The sequence below is a fragment of the Akebia trifoliata genome, chromosome 3 (genome assembly GCF_017979445.1).
Source record: "Akebia trifoliata isolate Shusen 1 chromosome 3, ASM1797944v1, whole genome shotgun sequence".
NCBI lineage: Eukaryota > Viridiplantae > Streptophyta > Magnoliopsida > Ranunculales > Lardizabalaceae > Akebia > Akebia trifoliata.
This window is the reverse complement of record NC_141377.1, coordinates 58,810,911-58,834,890: the sequence shown is the minus strand read 5'-3', so window position 1 is coordinate 58,834,890 and position 23,980 is coordinate 58,810,911. Positions and strand designations below refer to the sequence as shown.

Genomic DNA, 23,980 nt, shown 5'->3' with positions numbered 1-23,980 from the left:
CAAATATATATATATAAGAAATGTTCAGCACCAAACATTTTGGCAAAACATGGGTTAATAGGCTGATTTTTGGTGAGGATGATCTCTACGGTGAGGAGATCATCATCATCAAAAATCAGCCCATTCCAAAACTTCTAACCCCATCAAAATTGATTTACAAAAAAATGGACGGTCCACAATTTTTCAACTTGTAAACATGGGGCTAGAAGTTTTGGAATGGGCTGATTTTTGGTGAGGATGATCTCTTCACCATAGAGATCATCTTCATCAAAAATCAGCCCATTTCAAAACTTCTAACCCATGTCGGACAAAAATGATTGGCTAAAATGTTGGCCAAAATGTTTGATGCTGAACGGAATCCTATATATCACCAAAAATCAGCCCATTCCAAAACTTTTAGTCCCATGTTTACAAATTGAAAAATCGTGGACCGTCCATTTTTTGTAAACCATTTTTGATGGGGTTAGAAATTTTGGAATGGGCTGATTTTTGGTGATGATGATCTCCTCACCGTAGAGATCGTCCTCACCAAAAATCAGCCCATTTCAAAACTTTTAACCCATGTTTTGAAAAATGTTTTGCCAAAATCCAAAATTATTAAAAACCAACTTCTTACAAATAAGGTAGAAAGACAGATATCATAATAACAAGTCGTGCTGGAGTGACCTCGAGGTACCATATATACTTTTTCACACGTTTCTCGAGGAAAAGCATTTATGATTCTCATGCACTTTCATGTCAAGGTGTGGGACATTAGGTCAAATCTTGAGGCCATTTCAGCATAATTCTATCATAGTTGAGTTGAATTCGTAAGGTCCCTATATTGAGTAATGCTTGGTTGCAAGCACCATACCACCACACTAACTGAAACTTACGGGTGCATTTTACTTCTCTTCTTTGGGTACTTGTGTCATTGTGTGCTCATGTGCAACTAGGGACACTAGTCTTATATAAACGCCCATGAGGGTTGCCCCTCAAGCTACTGTTAGAATGATGAACTTGCACTGAAAGCTTGACTTGATTTGGAATTGTTTGATAATATATAAAGAAACAATACAAACTATTCCACAAATTGCCAATCCAAATAGTGACCTTGGTTTACTCTCTCTGGTGAATGATCAATTGTATTGATCATTTTGAGCTTCATCTGGGACTGGATAGTATCCCGCCCATGATGGGCTTGGGCTCATGCCTTGGTTCTTGCACTAGAATTTAGTGATCAAAAACGGGTATCCTACTGGAAATGGGAACGTTCTCAAAAATTAGAAATTGAACTATTTTACGATGACTGATCATGAATGAATTTCCGAGCCTTGTATCTCTGCACAAGTCTTCCTGTCGACCAAAAAAATACTGATACATACTTGTACAAATGTGTAACAAATCTGAACTTTTGTTTCTAAATAAAATATACCATAGATGGATTGAGTCTACCCTTCTTAGGTTCTACTATGCTAGTCCTTCTTCTTGAGCTTAGTATTATCAGGGATCCATGAGGACCAAATGAGCGGCACAAGCGTGCAAGCCACCTGTATCATAATCCCATTTGGCAGGCCAGAGAAGTCATTCCCCGAGACCCCAAGATACGATGCAAGTGCAACACCTAGATAGCCACTCACAATGGAGGCAAAGGCCATGGTCGACATGAGGAATGCCATTAGAGATCCCTCACAGCCCTGTGGACAAAGCTGTGCCATGAGCACACTGAAAGGTAGCACCTTGAATATGAACAAAACCTCTAACAAACCTGAGAAGATCACAACATAGACAGAGTTTGGTATACCCATCTTCAGGTACACCCCCTTCACAAACAACACATCCGATAGCATGAACACGGCCATTGAGGCCTGCACTGCTGATATCAACTTTCTCGGTGGGATTGACTTCAGTCGTTGATTATATGTCACACTCCATAAAAGTAAAGCGGCCTGTCCAAAAACTTTAGAAATTCCTAATAACGACGAATCAATCTTCAAGTGTTGTGTTTGGTAGAAAAACATAGTGCCTGTCAAAACAGGGATTACTGCATAGGATGCGGCAAACCACATCATTGAGTAAGCAATCTCTGGCTTCCTTAATGCAACGGAGAGCTCCGAGAGTTGTTTTCGAATTCCGGTGTTTGATGTATTCTTGGGGAGGTTGAGGGTGTTCTCATGAATTGGTATGGTTGTAAAGAGTTGGATGACAAGGAGAAGACCAAATGCAAGGAACATTGCTCGAGGGGAGAATCGGACAATGAAGACTCCACCGAGGAGGTTGCCCAGGACTCCACCGATGGAAGTTGACATCCAAACAAATGATTGGAGTTCACCAGATGAAGATGATGATTGTGGATTTTGAGAAGATGAGGTGGGTTGTTTACCTGTCTCAGCGACGAGGGCATCGTTTGCGACCTCAACGATTGAAGCACCAAGGTTGCTGAGGAGGAGAAAGAGTGTGATGCTAAAGATGGAGATGCTTGAGGGGGGAAAGAGGGCAATTGCTAGCCATGACACTGCTTGCAATAACACTGCACGAGAAAAATAAATAGCATAAGAGAAAAAGATCAGATAATTTCTTCGTAAATTTACAGAAATCAAACATAGTTAGGCCCCAAACAGCCAACCATACAGTGCATTTCAAGGGAAAAAGTGGGAATAAGGTATATTGTGTAGAGAAATCGATCAAAGAACAAGAAATAAAGAAAAGTAAAACAAGATGCAGAACACAGGTAAAACACAGAGATTTTACATGGTTCCCTCAAGATTGAGGTACATCCACGGATCACACCGATTCCACTATGAAGAGAAAAATTTGAAGTTACAGATCACAACCTATCACCGAAAATATATATATATATATATATATATATATATGGGGACGTTAGCATTCTCTAATACTTTATTTTTCCAATAATACCCCTATTCGTTGTCTTTTAGTGAAAACAAATAGGGGTATGGTGGTCTTTTACACAAAAAATGCTTGTTTGCATTGATTGCCAAATCATTTATTGAAACAAGACATTAATTATAAAAATTAAATGCCTTTAGCATTTATTATGAAAAAGACAAGTATTAATTAAATAAATAAGCATTTATTGTGTATTGAAAAATAAAGTGTTGGAGAATGCTAACATCCCCACGAGGTCTTGGACGTTAGCTTTCCCATATATATATAACCCCAGGAAAGCTTAACTAGGGTATTACATAATACCAGTGAAATTACGAAAATACCCAAGGGCCAACCACTAGTGAGTTCAGTGCTGAGCTCGATCAATAGGACACGTGGCTTAATTAACAGTACCTTCTTATTGACCAGTACCATGATGCTCGACAAACCATAACATATTGTATAAAGTGATGTTTGTATAAATCTGGAGGTCTAGTTAATTAGGGCTCTCAATCGAAAAGATTCACCAAATTAGTTGATCAATTGGGCCACAGACTTTCTATACTGTTAAAACATGTTTCCTTGCCACTTTGATTGTTGTGGCATGGTATAAAATCTTGTTTCAATCCAATGTTTCGGTTTCTTAAAAAACCGAAATATATCAAAACATTTGATACACTCTAAACATTAAATTACCCTTTTAAGTAAAATCTTTCATAGATGACTGTGGTCAAAGGGGTATATTATCAGTTCGAAAACAGAGGATTCTTCAAATATTTACGAAAATATGAAGGGTTTTACTTAAATAGACTTAATCTTTCATAGAAGACTAAAGTCAAGGGATTCTTTAAAAAACTGACCTTTTTTTTTATTATAAAGAAAAGATAGTAAAATAAAAACTGAAGAAAAAGAAGATGAAGAGGAAGCCGAAGAGGAGGCGGAAGTGTGTAACTCCGACAACCTTGCCCAGGTTTCTCTCTCTCTCTCTCTCTCTCTCTTCCTTCTTCTTCTCTCCCCTTTTCTACTTTCTTCTTTGATTTCCAGATCTTTTTCTTCCTTTCTTTTTTTCTCTTTTTTCACTTTCTTCTCTGATTTTTTAGAAAAATGACCGGAATTTTAGATATTTTCGGATCAAACATGTTTTCTTGTTTTTTCAAAAACCCAAAATGTTTCGTACGAAACATTACGAGACAAACCAATATTTTAAACCATGCCTGTCGGTACCAACAGTAGGATTTGTGGCTATAAAATCCATTTGATTTCAATAATGTATCCATGTTGGATCGCATGCAACACTCTTCAGTTACATATTAGTAAAGGTTAAGGAACCTACCATATTTGCATCCCCATTTCTATAAAGGGATTGGATGTGTAGAAGGAAAATCCATGAGAATCTACAGACTTTCTCTAAGCTACTATGGTTAAACATTGAACCACTGGTATACATCCGTGTGTTCATCTTCTCCTCCAGAGATTGAGATAAGCTTTTTTTCCTTCACTAACCATGTGAAAAACGCCCTTTTCCACCACAGCTATGCCCTGCCATAGTGCCATGTCAACTGCAGTCAAATCTTTCTAAAGTTCTAAATATATAAATTGAAAAGAATGTCCTTCGTCATTTGACAATTGTGCTCAGCAAGGAACGAAGTTTGTTGTATCACCCCACGAGTAATCATGCACAAAAGATGATTTTCTACCAGGTTCTATCTATGAACTCTCTTAAGTATGCTATGCCTTATAAGTGCTCTATATTCTGTCCAGACATCTTCAAATCATTTATTACTACTACCTCAATCTATGCCATTTTTGGCAATTTCTTAGTTTTCCAAAGCCTACAACTCGTACTGAAGTAATTATTCTCACAAATAACATCATAATAGGTATTTATCTCCTATTAGGTTGACTCCCAAATTGCTTCAAATTGGACTATGTTGGTCAGAAAATGCTCAACAAACATATAAACACTTTAGCTACTCAACACTAATTCAATGTGTTACATCCCACAAGTCTTCAATTTTGGGAAATTGAAGAAATTTCCCAACTTTGTTTTAATAGTTACATCATATCAGCACTTGTTGAACATTTGAGATATTCCCAACTTTGTTTTCAAACTGATAACATACCCCCTTTGATCTCACATTGCACCTCCCCCTCAATGTTTTGAGTGATTTAGACACCCCTCCATCAAATTGGGATATCTTGTGTTTTAAAGTTGATGACATTCCCTCCTTGACATTTTCTTCTTTTGTAGACTTACAAGGAAAAAAAAAAGTAAATTACACTTTGACCCCCCGTAGTTTGGCATAATTCCATGTTGACCCCCAACATTTTGATAATTGCACTTACCTCCCCTTTCACTAACTGTGTTAAAAACTTAAAATTCAGATCTTGATTTACTATTTTACCCTTTCATATTACTTTTTATTACAAAAAAATAATTTTTAAAACGATAATAAAAAATTCCCCTGTATGAGCATTCCCACTCTTATGTATGAACCCATTTTTTTCAAAAGGATATTTTTGTTTATCTAGAAAAATAATATTTTAAAAAGGGTAAAATGGTCTTTCTAATAATAAAAATCATTTTTTTAACTGTTTGGTTGCCAGCAAGTAGAATGAAGGGGGGCAAACGAGCCCCCTTAGATTACTATAAGGGAGGTAAGTGCAATTATCAAAACATTAAGGGGTGAACATAGAATTATGCTAAACTACAAGGGATCAAAGTGTAATGTACCCCCAAAAAAACCAAAATACCCTCATTTTCAACTTGTAATAAAAAATCTCATTTTTTTTCTTCATAAAATTAGTCATCTTCAAGCACTTCAACCTCTATAGAAAATTAATTTAATATATTTCATCTTCAATCCTTCCTATTGAACATTGCCTTTATTTCTCACATATTACCTTAGAATTTTCTATAAAAAAATCTCATCATCTTCTGTTTCAAAAAGCCTATCTTGTTCTCTAGATTTAAAGGTTGAAATAGATTAAACTTGAGGTTGAGAATTAGGGTAAAAAAATTAATCTAAGAGCTTTAAGATGACTGATTTTAGGAAAAGAATTCAAAGGGTTTTTGATTTCAGGTCGAAGACAAGGGTTATGCGGTCATTTTGCATTTGTCTATTGGAGAAGACTGAGATATTTGAGATACCCAATGTTTTTAAACTAGGGTTATGTTAACCTATGCCCCATGGGTACATGTTAAGATGCATTATTAAATACACCTCCAAACATTATTTTCCTACGAAAAAAAATGCCCTTTTTTTTCTATCAATATCATGGTTTTAAAACTCGTCCTCGACCGAGAGGTATCGCCCGAGTTAACTCGGTATCGGAGCTGAACAAGACCAACTCACAAGTCACCTTTTTTACCGAGATTTAATACCTCACGTTCAATTTTTTGAATGAGATGTCTCAAACGTATAAGAAAACTCGTCCGAGAAAAATCAATAACGGGCTGGACGAGACAAGACGCGAAACCGAGTTTTAAAACCATGATCAATATACTCTCAATTGCTTATTTCCAAAGTGTATTAAATGAGTAACAAAACCCATCTAAACTGATGGACTTGGGTCTTCTCTAATAGACAAATGAAAAATGACCTAAATACCCTTTTTCTTTAACATTTAACCAAAATCACCTGAATTTCCCAGCTAATTATCGATCTCCAACTTTACTAATAATCCAGATCGATCAATCAATCATTGAAATGCCACGTGGACGGTTTTTATTCCCAAAAGAAAATCCCTCCCTACTTTACAGAACGATAAACAAAATGGTCCTAAAAGTAAAGTACGTGTCATTTTCCTAACAAAAAAAAAAAAAAAAAAAGCATCTCTATGACTTCTCATCCAAGATTTCTTCTACATTCTTCATTCTTTCTTGCTGTTGCTATTTTCGTTAATGTTGTACAAAACCACAAAACTAATGAATATTCAAGTATCATAGATTCAGATAAGCAGTTTTATATTTATTAATTATTATATCTAGAAAACCAAAAGCGGCTTAGGGTTTTTTGAGGATACGTACCTCCGATGACGATGTAAGGGATCCTGTGCTGGCCTCCAATGTAAAAAGCGTCGGAAACAACGCCGTAAAATGGTTTTCCGACCATCGGAATGTTGGCAGAGGTCTGCAAAATCTGAAGCGTTGAAGGATCGACGTTAAGTCCATCTTTGAGAAAGAAATTAACACCCATCCATGGAAAGCATCTTAATCCCTGAACCCAGAATCCCAATCCTAGAAGCGCCCGAAGCGGATTCCCCCCTGAAGACACCATTTTTTTAGGCGACTGGAAAATCCAGTCCGATTTCTACTAAGCAAACAGCTTCTCTCTTCTCTTCTCTTCTCTTCAAAATTCGAAATCGATTTTTCTGATTTTTTTTTTTTTTTTTTGGCTTTTTCGATTTGGAGGTTTTAAAGGAAAGCTAGTGCTGGTAGAGTGGCACTTTCTATGACACGTGGTGTATCTGTATTAAGATCCAGACTTTCAGAATTCACAGTGACCAGATATTTTGGGTTCAGGATTACGGGCTAGTGCCAGTTACTAAAGGCCTTTGCTACTGTGATGTAAAGGGAAGTACCGGTTAACCATTGTATTGACACGCGTACGGTTTTATATCTAACATGAGAGATTCTTATCTCAGAATTTCGATTGTGGGCCCACTTTATGATTAGTTTTGCCCCAAGTTGCCCGCCCAAGTCTAAGGGTTAAAATATATATATGGTCCCGTTCGCCACCCTTAGTTTTACCACACACTTTAACAAACGCATTTTGTCTTACATGGGTTAGAAGTTTTGGAATGAGCTGATTTTTGGTGAGGATGATCTCTATGGTGAGGAGATCATCCTCAACAAAAATCAGCTCATTCCAAAACTTCTAACCCCATCAAAATTGATTTACAAAAACTGGACGGTCCACGATTTTTCAACGTGTAAACATGGGGCTAAACATTTCGGAATGGGCTGATTTTTGGGGAGGATGATCTTCTAATCATAGAGATCATCCTCACCAAAAATCAGCTCATTCCAAAACTTCTAACCCATGTAGGACAAAAAACGTTTGTTAAAGTGTGTGGTAAAACTTAGGGTGCTGAACATTTCCCTATATATATATATATATATATATATATATATATATTGAAAAAATTACTTAAAGACGCTGATGGGTTAAAATATATATATATATATATATATATATATATATATATATCTATCTGATGATGGAGGTATTTCTTTCTAAATAATTCCTAAGTTACGGCTGATAGTTAGGTAGTCAATTTAGTAAATTTTTTAGCTCTTAACGGTCTCTCATTATTATCAAGCTCACCACTTTTTACCTGAGTCGTGATCTTCGGACAATAGAAATTGGGGTACTCGAAGTTGGTAAAATTCACTCATTTTCATTTTTCGATTTTTTTTTTTAAATTAAAATACATGGAATGATTGGCTAAAAACTTGACATAACGACTTGTCTAAATGATTTCAAATCGAAGAACTATTCTTGATCGATTTTCATCCAAAGATAAAAGTCTAATTTTTTTATATACATCTCAAAATGATTGAGAAAATTCGTGAAAATGACTTCTCCTTCTTTCTCAAATTCTTTATGTCGGAATGGAGTTGTTGAAACTCGATTGGGATGCTTAAAATTCAATTTTTATTTTTTTATTTTATGAAAACGTTGAGTTCAATTGTGACTAGTAAGAGAAATCCCAAAACTGAGAGAATAATAGAAAGAAATCCCTTCGCCAAGATTCTTTATATAATTTTTTCAAAAATATTTGACGAAGTTGGGTGTTTTCACAGAAATATCATTAAAATATCCAAAGAAAAATTTTAATTTAATGGTATTTGAGTGCAAAACAAATATAAATAGTGGGAAAAATAATTTTCCACGTGCATGGGATTTGTTTATGGAGACGGCAAATATTTTCTTACCCCTCCCCCTAAGAAAATGATTTGCCACGGCACCAAATTTGGAACTCAAATGCCGTAATTTTTCTACATTTAAACTTGATCTAAGCAATGTCACTTTGTTAAAAATCAATAAAATTACAACCACTGACCCTATGATCATGGTAGTTAGTTTTCAAAACTATAAATTACAAATAAACAATTTTTTGGTACATGTATGTTTTCTCATGCTACCTTCTAATTTAACAGTGAAAAACAGCTATTTTGAGCTTTTATTTTTTTAAAAATCATAGTTTGTTTCTCCAAAATGTAGTTGATAGAATTTTGTTCTCTACATCTAAGTGGCATTAGCTGGGGCAGAGCCAGGAATTTGCTCATGTAGGGGCAACCAAGAGAAGAAAAAAATTTGTAAGGACAATTAAGAGTGAAAATAAAATAAAATTGGGGGGACAATAATGACAAAAAAATTTATCCATCACTAAAATTTGTTGTGATAACTTACCAATCCATAAACTTTGAAAGTTCTTGTGGGGGGAAGTGCCCCCACTGTCAATCCATCCCTGTGCATCGGATCATGTTTTTGGATGCCATAAGGTGAGCTCGACGACCCTTGTATTATTTGAAATCTTACCAAATTAGTAAGGCTAAATTAAAAATTAAAAACCTATACATTCCAATTAAAATGAAGGAGTACAAAATGATTTTCCATGATGAGCTCAAATGGAGGAAAAGGATTCGCCAGTGCATAATTTGTCCGACAAGTGATTTGTAAGGTAAATATTTTCCATACAATCAAACACGCCCTAAGGATTTTTTCTAGGAACAATGACCACAAAGACCTATTTTTTGAAAATATAGACTCTTTAATATACTTTTTTTTTTTCAAATATTTGTCTGACTTTTGAAGCGAAAATACCGTAATTACCCTTTTAACCATTTTTGAACTTTAAAGAAGAGAGCTACTATGGCCACACCAAAATTTATTAATGCCACACCAATTCCAATGTAAATCACCAAAGAATTGCACACAATTGGTGTTGCATTAGTAACAGTTGGTGTGGCAATAGTAACTCCCTTAAATTTGAGAATATTTGAGGTACTTCTATGTTTTAAAATTATTGACAAGCCCCTTGACTATGGTCATATCTTATAGAACAATAAAAAAAAAGATTATAAATGAAAAAAAAAATCTTATTTTTTCTTTCAAAAAAATGTTTCACATCGCCTGTTTGAGAGTTGGGACTGAACATGTATTATACGTGGATCTCTATCAAGCTTGCACAACATAACATATATGAAAAAACAAATAGAACATTTTTAACATTTGTTATTTTCAGTTTGATTATTGTTTTCGTTTAATTCATATACTTGATCTGCTAGATTGTTTGGTATTATGTGTAGAAAAGTACTTTAAAAGATAGCTACTATTGGCTCCAACTTTTGCTTATTATTTTAAACACTTAAGACACACTCTCTTCAAAGTTCAATTGTTACAAAGGTTTGGATCAACTTATAATCTCAAAATTACAGAATAAGACCCTTTCAAACAATCATTTCAATAGTTGTTTACAATTATGAAGTTCATGGGTAATGATACCATAGACTTGGGTTCAAATCCCGTCATCACTGAATTACTAATCTCATTAAAAACAGGCTTATCGAATAAAAATCCAATGAAAAAGAGGATTTTAGTGAAAGCCACACTTCCAAGGTCAAAAAGAGAATCAAAATGATGGAGATGTTTGTAAAATATATAAAGATACACTGAGGCAGTAAGATTCATGTAATCTTGTTGTCCACCCAATATTTGGGATCACACAGGAGATGATAACAAACATTTATAAAAATTGGAGGGGTAAAAAGAAAAAGAAAAAGAAAAAGAAAAGGAGCTACTATTGCCACACCAAATCACCAAAGAATTGCACACAATTGGCGTAAGAAAAAGTTGGTGCGGCAATAGCAACTCCCAAAAACCAAGCCCTCTGCTCACCACACCCACACAAGCATGCACATATAAACATTGGGTATCATACAATTGAAGTGGGAGGCAAAGGTGCCGTCTCGATGAGGTGGTAAAGTCGGTAACAATAATACCAGATTTGGTATCAATGCCACTCTCACACTTAAATCTTTGCAAAAAACAAGCAGAAGTGTGAGGTGAAGATGCTGCAGTTTCCCCTTTGATCATCATCGATGAAACATTACAAATACAGGCATTTACAACAACAAAGGATTTTTAACATGTTCCAATGTCAGCCGCGTCTTCAGTGTGTGCTACAGAGGCTGATGTTCTTTCACATGTATATGTTCACTTTTCTTGCATATTTCTTCAAGAAAATTAACCAGAATCAAGACTGTATATTCCTCTGACCACTATTTATGAATGTTTCCTCTCCCATTTTCCTTCACGTCTCCCATCCCGCTCTCTCCGCTCCATTATCTGCCTTGACTTGCTACTTCGAGAACCTTGCCTTTGTGACGACCCAAAAGCACCAGGTTGTCCATCAAATACAGAAGCCAAGTCTGATTCACCAACACTACCTGTATCACCTGAGTCTTTACTTCCATCAAAATTTTCTTCGTAATTGCTTCCACGCTCATCTAGTCGGTCACGTGATTGTAGAATAGTTGGCTGCTGGCCTGAAAATGGTCGGGACCCACCCAAAACAACTGTTGGCATGGACATGGCCAAGCCCGCTGCCACGGTTGATGTTGGCTGTGTAGCACCACTCTCACGACCACTGCTACTTGGCCTTAAGCTGCCTTCTTGTCCCAATCTTCCATTTTCTCTCTCTCGATATCTGTCCCTAGGCCTACTGCACAATGAAACACCAAAAAAACCATGAGCTAGAATAGTTATGTGGAAGGATAGAAAAATTGTAATCAAGAATTTATTTATGTTTTATTGAAAAAGCAGGACTGTTGGATCACTGAATGTTGTTTGCTGATATTACCAAAAACCAAAAACAAAAGAACAAAAAAAAAATAGAGAATCCAAACAAGGATCAACTAGTTGTCATGCAACAACAAGACCCAGGGTTTGACCCTGACTTGACTACCAGATGTTGAAATTAAAGTTAAGTGGTAAGCACATATTCGGGAGGACTAGAAAAAGTATGTGGGAAAGAAAGAAAGATTGCACATTTACCAATCTTACAATTGTTCAATTTTTTTGTCTTTTTTGCTGTTGTACAGAATACAGATAAAAGGTAATTCATGTGGGGGTGTGGTGTGGTGTGGTGGGTGGGGGGCATGTTTATGGTAATAGCATGAAAGCCAACTTTTTGTCATTCAGGAACAAAACACTTGTTCGAGGATTTTTTTATCCTCTTTGGATTCATTAAATATTGCAGAAGGTACAAGAAACTTACCTACTAGGAGTAGAGGAAGAAAACTCCCGCCGTGATGGTCGGAGTCCAGATTCTGCCTGCTCCAGTTCTCGCTGAAGTTCTCTCTACAAGCAAAAGTGATTCTTTTAGACATAGTTACCATATCATTCTGATACTCAAAAAAGTTAAGCATATTGATTTAGCATTGGGGAATGAAGATCCAATCTTCAATTAGCTTTATTGAGATGAATTAAGCCTTTACAAAAGTATATAATAATGGAACTTCACAAAAGGAAAATGTGATTTTATAAATGTAATGCGATGCAAAGTATCGTATGTAAACTGGCAAGTCATTTATTTTTTTTTATAGGTAAATGCGGCAAGTCATTTTTTTGCAGGGATGATATTCCTTTGGAGAAAAATGTTTAACTACTTTAAAGGGTTTCTATTTTTTATGACTTTATGTTTAGATGAGAATTATTATGTTTGGATTGAGTGAGTTGTGCTTTTCTCCATCTTTTTTTTTTTTTGTGTGTGTTTCTTTGGTACCTTTGTAGAGTGGCTAGCTTGGCCACTCATTTTTTGTATCTTTTCTGTTCAGTTTTCAGGTTAATAAAATTTTAGCTTAAAAAAAAAAAAAGTAATTTCCCAGACCCCTGAATACTCCACTAATCAGAGCTCTGTGACAGTAACGGTCATTGCAGAAACCTAACTAAATTCACTTGTGCACATAAGCTAGTTTGATTTGAATGAAAAATTATGTGACTAAAACTGAAACATAGTTGGGCAAACAAGTAAACATCAAAGCTGGAATGAACCAATCAGAGCTCTGTGTCAGTAACGTTCACTGCAGAAACTTAACCAAATTCGCTTGTGTACATAAACTAGTTTGATTTGAATGAAAGATTATTTGATTAAAACTGAATTTTCACTGAAGAAACATAGTTGGGCAAACAACTAAAGATCAAAGCTGGAATGAACCAAGATCAAAATGTGCAAGTTGATTAATATGTAGTTCGTAAACTGTATCTGAGAAAGAATGTAATCCAAATAAATTGAAGGTCTACGCTCCTAACAGCTACCCAATGATGATCACTCAAGACAGGTTCATGTCAGTTAAAAGAGTTCATTCAGAGGCTGGTTTGGCTATCTGCCAATACACACTCTGGTACCCAGCAAAAGAAACACAAGAATTTTTTATTTTTAAATTAGCACTAAAGGATGTAATTTGAGCACTGGAACAAATGTTTTATGAGAGGAAGAGAACACTAATCTTACCTGCATTTGCTTCTCCTTCTCCATATCAAGATTGTGGCGCAACTCTCTGGTTTTTGCACGCTCAAGCTCCAACAGCCGTTGTCTCTCAATCTCGTGCACCACTTCACTTGTTCTCTCCCTAAGTTTCCATAACATGCACTCAGTACCAACAATACACAAACTTTATATCACAATTGCAGATATATATATATATATATATATATGGGTCCCTATCCATGGCCAACAGTTTGGCAAACATTTTGGCAAACACTTTTTCAAAACATGGGTTAGAGGTCTTGGAATGGGCTGATTTTTGGTGAGGATGATCTCTACGGTGAGGAGATCATCCTCACCAAAAATCAGCTCATTCCAAAACTTCTAGCCCCATTTTACAAGTTGAAAAATCATGAACCGTCCATTTTTTGTAAACCATTTTTGATGAGGTTAGAAGTTTTGGAATGGGCTGATTTTTGGTGATGATGATCTCCTCACCATAGAGATCATCCTCACCAAAAATCAGCCCATTCCAAGACCTCTAACCCATGTTTTGAAAAATGTGTTTGCCAAAATGTTTGCCAAACTGTTGGCCATTGAACGCTACTATATATATATATATATATATATATATATATATATATATATATATATAGTTCCAACTGTGAACAACTTGAGGAGTAAGACGAGCCTCTGATTTTGTAGGGAAAACCTGTCAAGTTCTTGGAGAAGCTCTGCTTCCCGTAAAGCTGCCTCTTCCAAATATTTCTGACGGGCACGTTTTACAATAAGTTTCTTTTGCCTGCGAGCTGCAATCTCTTCTCTGACTCTGGACTTCTCACTGATCATGAAAGACAGAAATGACTTAAATTCACAAATTATAGATGAACTGCAGCTGAATAAAAAAAAATAGGAAGGTATGGCAAAACACAAATTATAATTGACATAACTACCTTGGGGATTGAATACGATCATAGCAAGGAAGTTCAAGTATTACTGAACTACAAAAATACTATTCTATTATGGGGAACAGGAGAAAGATTACTCATCTAAACTCAAGCCAAACACAATAACTAATCGAGTCCAAGTCACCTCCCTACTCGGTAATTCTTTAATTTGTTTTCCCTTTGGAAACAAAACATTCCACCAATAAAGCTGCATGAGGGTCTGGGGACAACAAAAAAATAGAGGGTTGCAAATCTCGCGAGTATCATTCTTCAGAATGATTAATGGAATTGTGCTATTTGCGATCCTTGGACAGATAGGAGTTCAGTTGGAAATTGGAGTGTGTTAAAAGTGTTGCTCAAGTGATGAAGCCTAATAGTTATATTGCACGGGTTCTTCAAAAAGATGAAGTATCAAAGTCAGACACATGTCCAACTCTTCTAAAAGGGGGAAAGTAGTACCAGGGTAGGACAAGTCTTGGACTCTACAAAGAGATCTATTTTGGGAGTACTTACTGGAGTGAAGATTAAAAAAAAATTAGCTTAAATTTTTTCAAGAGACATTTGTGGGACAATAACAAGGACAGTAGAGTTTCGTTATAGGGAGGACAGTTGTCTCAAATCATGGTCCAAGTTATATCCCTCTTCACAGTGAAACAATGAAAACAAAGATGTAGAGTTTTTAAAGGGGAATGCTAAAGACTACATAAAGACGATCACATTATCATATGTTGTTTCTGGATGCACAATGATGTCAAGTTTGTGGATCAATGGATGAAAAAGGATACACATTAATTTGTTGGCATCTTGTCCTAAAGGGACTTTTTTATTTGAAATCTAAATGCATTATTGAGTAGAAGATGCAAATTACATTGCAAGTGAAGTTGCTCTAAAATTGAAGAGATTGGACAAAAAAATGTTGTCCAACTTATAACCAACTTGAATAGAAATTAGAACATCTTCAAGACATCATATGCAATACATTGCTTGGATCTCATCTTAGCGAATATAGATGAGCTTCCCAATGTAACGATCATCTTAGAAAGTGTACAGAATATGTTCTTCTATGCTCACCCTATTTTTTTGGTGTTGGGGAGTGTGGAAGGAAAGGAACTCATTAGTCATTGACGGATTAGATCACTCCATTCAGGAGGCCATCATCTCGGTCGTTGGAATCTTATTTTATTTTATTGTTGTGGTTCATTTCAAGGGGTTTTCTTTGAAGTCATGTTATTTAGGTAGGAGTTGGTTTGCTGTGATTCTGAATGAGTGAGTGGATTTTGGTGTAGTTGGGGCTGTGGTGCTCTTTTGCTTTTTATCATTTTACTTTTTTTCTTGTTCTAGTACAATTCACTTCTTTATTTGGAAGGTCTACTTGACCTTCGGAATTGACTAGGACAGCTTATGGAGTATCATTTCTAAAAAGTTTGGGAAGGATGATATGAGTTGGGAGAATAGGCTTGTGAGACTCTACTATGGTCGTGGAGTTTTGAAATGCATTCTGAAGATTCTCTTGAAACTCTGCCAAAAAAAAATTGCCTTCAAAGTGGGGAAAGGCTCAAGAAGCAATTTCCACCACTGTTTGCCTTATCAGACAAGAAGATGGTGACAGTCGCCGCTTTAATGTGATGTTTGGAATAGGAAAGGGGATGGGACTTCAGTTTCAGAAGAGGTTTTTTATGACCAGGAAGTTGATCTTATTTCCAGACTAGGATAGTGTATCTCCCACATCTCAATCAACCAGGAGGATGAGTGCCTTTGGGTTTGGGATGGCAGTCAGGATGAGGTCTTTCTATCATATCCTTCTATCAATTTTAATTTACCATTGCAGTATTCTCATTTCATTCAATTGCAATTTGGGGGCCGCAAGCCCTTCAAAAATAACTTTTTCTATCTGGTTGATCACCTGCAATGGAATTACAATGGATAATGCTATTGGTAGAAGCTTCATCTCAGCGAGCTTCTGCTCCTTACGTAAAAAAAAAAATGATGGGGGATCCATGGATAAGCTTCTCGTTCATTATCTTTTAGCTAGGGATCTATGATCAAACTTTCTTTTCTTCCAAATCGCATGTTGCTTTCCTAGAAAACCTGTATTTTTCAAGGGGTGTGAATACTCTATGCAAGAGATCAGCGTATCAGTACCTACTAATGTTGCTTTCCTAGAAAACCTGTATTTTTCAAGGGGTGTGAATACTCTTATGCAAGAGATCAGCATATTGGTTGTAGGCCCCTCCCTCTTTTTCTTTTTTTAGGGGGGGGGGGGGGTGTTGTAAAATCTTCAAGGAGTTTAGATGTGTCTTCTTTGAAGATTTCTTATTCAGTTGGAATGGTGTTTGTGACATTAGAGACCCATTCTTTCAATAGCCTATGGTAGCCCACAGTGGCTATTTGATTTTTTTTGTTTTTTTATTTTAGGTTTACTTGGATTGGTCATAAAAGTTTTGAGCATTCAAGAAAGACAAACGCAAATGCACCACTAGAAGGCCTGGTAATTTTTAACCCAGTTTCATGCATTATATTTGTGACAGATGACAACTTATAAAAAAAAAAGACAACACTCAAATGTTCTCTCTTGGACTTGAAATAGAACCTAGTTAATTGATGGATTGACACTACATTGTTGCTTGTTGGCCAAGTAAAGAATCAAAATGTTTAGGGGGGGGGGGGGGGGGGCATTCCCTAATTCAGCATCTGTTTTCTTCTTAGGTTTCAATGGTGTTCTAACAAATATAAATTTTTTTAAAAAAAGGGCATTAGACAATACTTACAGGCAGCGGATGTCATCTTTAATTTTCTGAAGACAGTGACCATCCATTGTATGAGCTGATTGATTCAAGAAAAAATGATATGAGCATAACAAAACAAAGATGAAGATCTACACAACATAATCCAAGATGTGCCTGACAACAATGCTCAAGACAATAAATCCGAAGATGATAAGGCCAGCAATTATTACCAGATAGAAAGGGAGACAGTTTTGTTTCTTCTCTAAAATCTCCAGATGACTCTTGCAAGGCTTGTTCTTTCTGAAGAAGGTCCATTTCTATTTCAGCCTCTTCTAGTTCCTACAGGAGTTTGAAGTTTCACAGATCTAACTCAACCCTAGAATGTTGGAAGTGAAAACCAAATTGAAACTAATCATCCGAACTCACCATAGCCTCTCTATCAATTCTCTTTGAGAACATATTGAAGTAGGTCTGAACAGAAGTCAGATTTGCGAGGACCTAAACATAAATAAATAAAGAATGACCAGAACTAAATCAAAGCCAATAGGAAAAGGAGCTTATCATCAAAATAATAAAACAATGAACATTTGAAAAAAAAAAAAAAAAAAAAAACATATGGGTCAAGGAAGAGATGTTAACAAAGATGACATAATAGCTGGCTGAATACGATAATGCATGTAAAAGCCAAGCTGTGAAGCCTACTGGTAAATGACAACTTATGGGACATGGAAAACGCATTTCTAAATTTTTACTGTGTCAAAAACATACTCACACAAATCTTAATATGTAATGTAGAGTTTTCCCATTAATTAATGCTTTTTTTGATAATCAATTTTTATTGGCCTTTCCTTTCTATGGGTGCCATCACTAAAGTCGCATTTTATATACTCTGTCTTGGTTCTACTTATCCTAAAGGCCTTGGACTCCAAACCAACTCTCCCAAGTTCTTTGCAGATAAATATTCTTTGAGATGAGAAAATAAAACTACTACTATATAACATTTGCATCTGATAATGCACTAAATTTAAGAATTTTTGCAATATTTGTCACCTGAAGTATTGATTCACGAGTACTTCCGAACTCCGGGTCACTTTGTTTTGAAGCAGAACTTGAAGAGAGGACGTCTTTCAGGACCTTACATGTGAAACTATGTTTCAGTGAATCTTTAAACATATTAATAAATAATAAATCGAGCAAATGCATTCCCTTATTGAAAAAAGAACATAGGTTGATATTTATAGCCAGAATCATTGACAGATTGATAAAGATGGATACCCTAAAATATTTTGGATGGTTGCAAGACCAATTTCTTATAATTCTTCTGTATGCAAGCTGAAAAATGTATCACATACCTCTTTAGCATCATCCTCTTCTGTTCTTAGTTTACATAAGGCTTGGCAGGCCTTCTTTTCCATATCTCCAAGCCTCCTTCCTACATTAAGGAAAATTCAAAAGCATATTTCAACAGTAATTGAACTCCATTAAACCCCTCCTTAAAACCAAAAAGTACCCAAAATATTAAATACTATACCAGAAGACATTCCAAAAGTCTCCAGATTTCTCCAAACAATTTGAGGTATCAAAGCAATATCCTCAGCTGTGGAATACAGGCAGGCGCTTGCAAGAAGAGCTAACGAAAGTCGTGTTAGTGGGCTCTCACATACCGAGTGTGCAAGTTTTCCCAAACAATGAAGAACACTGTCCGCTGCTCCCAGAAAAGACTGCAATTGGCCACGCTCAGCAAATGGGACGTAGTTTACTAGGAGTGCCATTGCATAAATCCTCAAAAGCATTGATGGATCGGATGATGCCAACAGAGCTACCCTATCCCAAGTTCTTGATACAAGGAGAGACAGAACTGACTCGGGAACAGAAAAGACCAAATCTGAATCAACTAATTTATATGTAAACTTCACCACTCCACTGGTTGCATCTTGGCCCACAAGTCTGCCAAGGTGTTGCAGTGCAACAGACCGCTGTTCAGGTTCTGTATGACCTAACATTGTATAAAACAAGTCAACTAATGAAACACCGTCATCGTGAAGGCTACCAATACCCCTTGTGAATAAGACTGACAGCCATTTATCAGTCTGAAGGCGCCAGGAAATTCTTGGTGCATGACAACAGAAATGTTTAATTGTAGAACATATAGTTCCAAGTACATTATCCAGACAAAAACATTGAGGCAAACCTAGTAGATAATCAAGCATAACAGATGCAACTTGCCAGCAATGGTTTTGTTGAAGTGTCACAACAGCTCCAGCAAGCCCATCCAGACCACTTCTCCAATATATTGAACTATGATCACTTAAGTTGGATGGAAGCACATTTTCACTGTCATTATCTGTATGAATAGGAATTTTTTGCACAATGGATGACAAACATTTGGAGTACATGTAACACCTGGCGGATGTACAAGTCAGTTTCTTTGCCAGTTGAGGATGCAGTTTCCAACAGAGCTCAGTGGTTGGATTAAGTTTGGAAATTAAAACCTGTAAACTTTCAGAAAATGCATCTATTTCTTCAGTAGTCAAAGCATGTGACCTTTGATTTGAGAGACCAGTATTATCTTCAGTACCTTCAAACTTCTCAGAAACTTTGGTTGGAGATTCATTCAGCAAACATGAGACTTCTGTACTACCATCAACAACTGGAAGAGAGCCCACTACAGATAAGTGGGGCTTGTCAACTGGGATAAGAATGCCAAATTCTTGTGAAGTCTGAACTAAAACGAGTCCACAACTTTCCATAACTTTCTGAAATGCACATAAGTAATCATAGAAAGAAGATGTTGGTTCAAAACTAACAAAATCGGCCCACAATAATAATGACTGTAAAATTTCCATCTTCCGTGAAAATGATATATCTGGGAAGAGATCACCCAAAATAAAAATTGTCAGTGCTCCCCGGCATAATCTTTCTGCAGTAGAATCCTGACACTCAATTCTGCTCCTCACGTTACTGAAAAGTTCATCAAAACATAAAGACTCGAAATTAAGACAAGAAGACTCGTCTGTCAGTAGTTTATCATCATTGGAGACCTTCCTTAAAGCATATGAGATAAGAGGCTTTAACAAACGCAAAATGGAATTGAGAAAAGCCACATCACAATATGACGTTTTACATAGTGATGCCAACACTTGCACCACTCTAGGTATCTCAGGTACCATAGCTTCCATGTGCTCAACTATAATAGCTTCAAGTATATATAGGATGATTACTTTGGTGTTCTTAGCAGCATAACCTTTTAAATGATCAGAAGTATTTCCATTACAATGTTTCTCCTTTCCTGTTTCTGGAAATGACCACAAGCATAGATCAGAAAACCAACACAAGACATCAGGAACGACACTGGAGGGAAGAGATCTCAACTGCAAGCCAACAGCCTCTAAAATAATCTCCCCAAAAGCTTCAAATTGCTTTTTCATATTTGGAAAGAATTTATACAGGTCAGGGTATATCACTTGAAAAGATCTGTCATCATGTGATTGATCAGAAAGCTCAAACCCTTGATTGACCTGAAAATCTTTTCTGCTCCCTGATTGTTCCAATTTCATAGCCTCATCTTTCGCTATATTATCTACAACGGCAAGCTCATCAGTAAATATGGACAATAGGCATGACAACTGTGACAGGTCCGAGGCAAGGAAAACCTTCTCCTTCAGATATTGTTTTGAATAACGAGATACCGCCATCCACCCCAGGAACCGAACAAGAGGACATGAACAAGAAGATAATTTAGGTATCCTCTGCATCCAAGATGAAGGTGGAATCAAACTTCTATACTGAAGTCCATTGTGAATGTTGATTGTGAAGTCTGGTTCTTCATCGCCAGTAGTTGAAGCAATAACCAATCTTTGAAGAATCACCCAGCGACGCTGTACTCCATGGACTTTCTCTGGATCCAACTGCAGATTGCCATCTTTCAGCTGATAATAGAAAGATGTAAGCAACCCATTCAGATATTCGGCGGATCCTAAAATGATGTCAATTACATTTTCGGGAGAGCAAAAAAGCTTAGTGGCTGAGTGCAACAGGAACAAAAGGCTTTGCATGAGAATTTCATGCATTGAGTGCTGTTCTCTCTGCAACCGCTGAATCAAAAAGTGGCACAGCAAAGCTTGATTCTGTCGAACTAAGGTGATTGTGTCTGCAGTGTATTCATCTACCGATGATATTTCTATGCCCTTTTCATTTCCTTCGGTATCATATGGGCATTGCTCTTCATTGCACACTCTTTTATGATACTCTCTGTCAAATTTGGCAGCTTCAAGGAGTATCTGGAGAACAGTTATGTCTCTTTTTCTTTCAAGATGACCTATCATCTCCAAGTCGTTATTCTTCTTTTCACAAACCCTTCTCAGCTCTGCAATTTCATAGTTTTGAGGAATCTGGGTTCCACTAAAATTCACTTGGTTAATAACCTTTGGATTAGCTCTGAAGGCCACCATAAAAAAGGGATTGACATAGCACTCCGCGGCTAAGAGCAAAGCATCAATAGCAGCGTCATGACCCTCTGGAGTAATTTCATGGTGTGAATGCAATTCCGAAGCTAAACGTTGGAATTCAGAAGCCCTAAGTTCACAGTCTCGATGGTTCATAAGTTGCAAAAAATCAGCCTGTAAGTTAAAATATTCAACAGAAAACCCAACATCCAAGACCAAGCCATTTTGTAGCTGGTTATTCAGATTTTTCTCAACCAGATGTTTCCCTTCTGCATTGACATCACTATGAATAGATTCGGGACTATTTTTATCTGGGTTTTGTCCTTCGAGAAAGTTAGCAAGGTTCCTCAGTGCAGTATTTTTCAATTCTGGTGGAGCAAACAAAAGACCAGCGTCTTCAAACACATCCATCTTCACAGGTGCTTCAATTACTTCAGGCTTCCCATCCGGTTCTTCTTGGACATTGGGTTTTGAAGAAGGGCCCCCATGGCGAAGGATAGGATAGTTGGATACAGTAGTAGAAGATTCTTGCTCTGCTGATTTAGAAACAGAACATTTCACGTCAATTTCAGGAGGCAATGGCATGTGTGGTCCCAAAATCGAGAGCAGAACACTGCATCAAGAAAATTGTATCACTTCAATACAAACCTGGCAGAAGAGCCAAAAAACGTTATTTTATTTTATTTGAGAATTGACGACATACTTTAATGATTACTATCATTTTTTTCAATTAATTACTTCAGCTTGCCAAAAAAATTAAAAATATTTCTCAAATGTTTATGAAATATGGTGACAGCTGGCAAACTTGCAGAAAAGAATAAAACGTAAATTCTAGCAACGAAGAATTTTAAATCTGACAGGTTTCACAAGATCATTATGGATTTTTTGGTGTATAATTTATTGAAAAACAAAGTGAATTACATAATGCTTATAGTTTCACATCTAGCACAGGGAAGACTTTCCCTAGGTTTTCCATATAATAAAAGAAAGACATGGAAAAAAAAAAGGATTTAATACCTTTACAAATAATTGGGAAAGACAATTACCTTGGTGCAACTGATCCACGCCTCCATTCAGATTCCAATGATGGAAGAACAGCGGGCTTCCTCACTGCGGTACGGATAACATTAAGGGCAATGGCACAAGTTTGTTCATGCTTCTCTAGAAAAATGGCAGAAACATCCCCAAAAGCTATCGTATTCTTCAAGGCAGGATCAAGAAAAGGTTCCAGCATTTCCACAAGAAAGAGTATTTTATGCTTAACTTCCTGAAATGGTGCATGCTAAAAAAGTTAAACAGAACAAAAGAACCTATAGTACATAGAAAACATGCTAAGCTAATTTCAAACCAGATCATCAAGAAGGCTTTTAGTGAGTGGCTGCAATTATAGAAAAGTTGAAGTTGTTGTCGACAACTCTTATCAAACAAAGCTATAACCTTTTTCTTGTAGTTTTCTTTACAAAAATTTTGGTAGGAACTAGGTAGAAACTAAGAAGCAGAGAACATGACAATTTGAAAATATAACATAAAAGGAACCAAAGTAGAATGTAGAACCTTATATCTTGGTAGGACATCATCCATATGCCCAGATAAAGCCAAAATAACGTATTTGAGTGCAACCCGAGCCCGAGTGATTGAATGATGAGCACCCTGAAACATGCAACAGAACAGCATAGGCACTTCAATTTAAGAGGAAAAGATCAAATATGATTAACAAGTCAAAGCGTCTGTGGGTCATATTTTCATCCATCGTAAACTACCTCATGATATTTGGAATTATTTATTTTTCTTTCATTAACATCCATGGGTATTTTCCAACATCACTTTATTCTATGCTTGAGGGTTGGCAATCTCTTGGTACTTCTTTTTCTGCCTCGAAAATGATATAATGGAGTCTAGCCCTCTTTGTCAAAAGTTGGGGGATCTAGAAGGTGAGGAATAGCCATGTCTTTGAGGGTTGGGAGTACTCCCTTCAGAAGATTATCGTTTCAATTGGGGTTTCTCTTCTTTTGGTGTAAAAATTTTAAGGAAGCTCAGTCTTTTTTGAGAATTTCTTGGGTAGATGGGATTTGGTTTTATAGCTTTAGAGGCAACTAGTGTGGTTTTATAGCTTTAAAAAAAATTGAGAATATTCTTAACATGTATGATGTTCTTCCCATGCCACAAATGGACAATGAAAGCACAAAATTTCTACATTACTTGAAAGTGAATAAGTAGATAATAAACAGCAATAATTGCAATAAAATAAATAAAAGAATGGTAAAGAAACCTGGATTGTGCCCAGAAGATCCTCAAGAAGCTCAATTGTTAGGTCAACCTGTATTGGAGTCAGCCTTGAGACTAAGAAAACGATAGGAAGCAAAAATAGGCATAAAGATGAAACAAACCTTTGCTATTACAGTAGATATCCATGGTGCCAGTGGCCCGGAACACAGATCAATCAGAACACATGCTGTCTTCGCCTGATGGTGCATTTCAAGTTAGAGCCATCTATTTC

General features: G+C 36.4%; 2 protein-coding genes across 8 annotated transcripts in view; both read right to left on the bottom strand.

Annotated features, from left to right (window-relative positions):
• Positions 1-1,235: 1,235 nt before the first annotated feature.
• On the bottom strand, positions 1,236-7,284 carry LOC147408415 (Major facilitator superfamily protein). The gene is made up of 2 exons (XM_086437418.1): positions 6,899-7,284; positions 1,236-2,509 (listed from the first exon to the last, which is right to left on the bottom strand). Exons 1-2 carry the CDS (start codon positions 7,146-7,148, stop codon positions 1,455-1,457), a joined length of 1,305 nt encoding a protein of 434 aa, XP_086293544.1. The 5' UTR covers positions 7,149-7,284; the 3' UTR covers positions 1,236-1,454.
• A 3,222-nt stretch (positions 7,285-10,506) lies between these two features.
• Positions 10,507-23,980, bottom strand: part of LOC147408414 (uncharacterized) — a 40,486-nt gene continuing 27,012 nt past the window's right edge. For 5 of the 7 annotated variants that reach the window (XM_086437410.1, XM_086437412.1, XM_086437416.1 and 2 more), the window contains 14 exons: positions 23,871-23,945; positions 23,753-23,800; positions 23,038-23,133; positions 22,530-22,750; positions 18,570-22,096; positions 18,391-18,470; positions 18,089-18,172; positions 17,465-17,536; positions 17,269-17,377; positions 17,081-17,135; positions 14,078-14,206; positions 13,393-13,510; positions 12,157-12,239; positions 10,507-11,601 (listed from right to left, as the gene is read on the bottom strand). In XM_086437410.1, the coding sequence (XP_086293536.1) occupies positions 11,163-11,601; positions 12,157-12,239; positions 13,393-13,510; positions 14,078-14,206; positions 17,081-17,135; positions 17,269-17,377; positions 17,465-17,536; positions 18,089-18,172; positions 18,391-18,470; positions 18,570-22,096; positions 22,530-22,750; positions 23,038-23,133; positions 23,753-23,800; positions 23,871-23,945 (5,136 nt within the window). In that variant the 3' untranslated portion in view covers positions 10,507-11,162. Of the gene's footprint in view, positions 11,602-12,156; positions 12,240-13,392; positions 13,511-14,077; positions 14,207-17,080; positions 17,136-17,268; positions 17,404-17,464; positions 17,537-18,088; positions 18,173-18,390; positions 18,471-18,569; positions 22,097-22,529; positions 22,751-23,037; positions 23,134-23,752; positions 23,801-23,870; positions 23,946-23,980 lie in introns of those variants that run through there. The other 2 variants (XM_086437411.1, XM_086437417.1) reach the window with 2 other exon arrangements.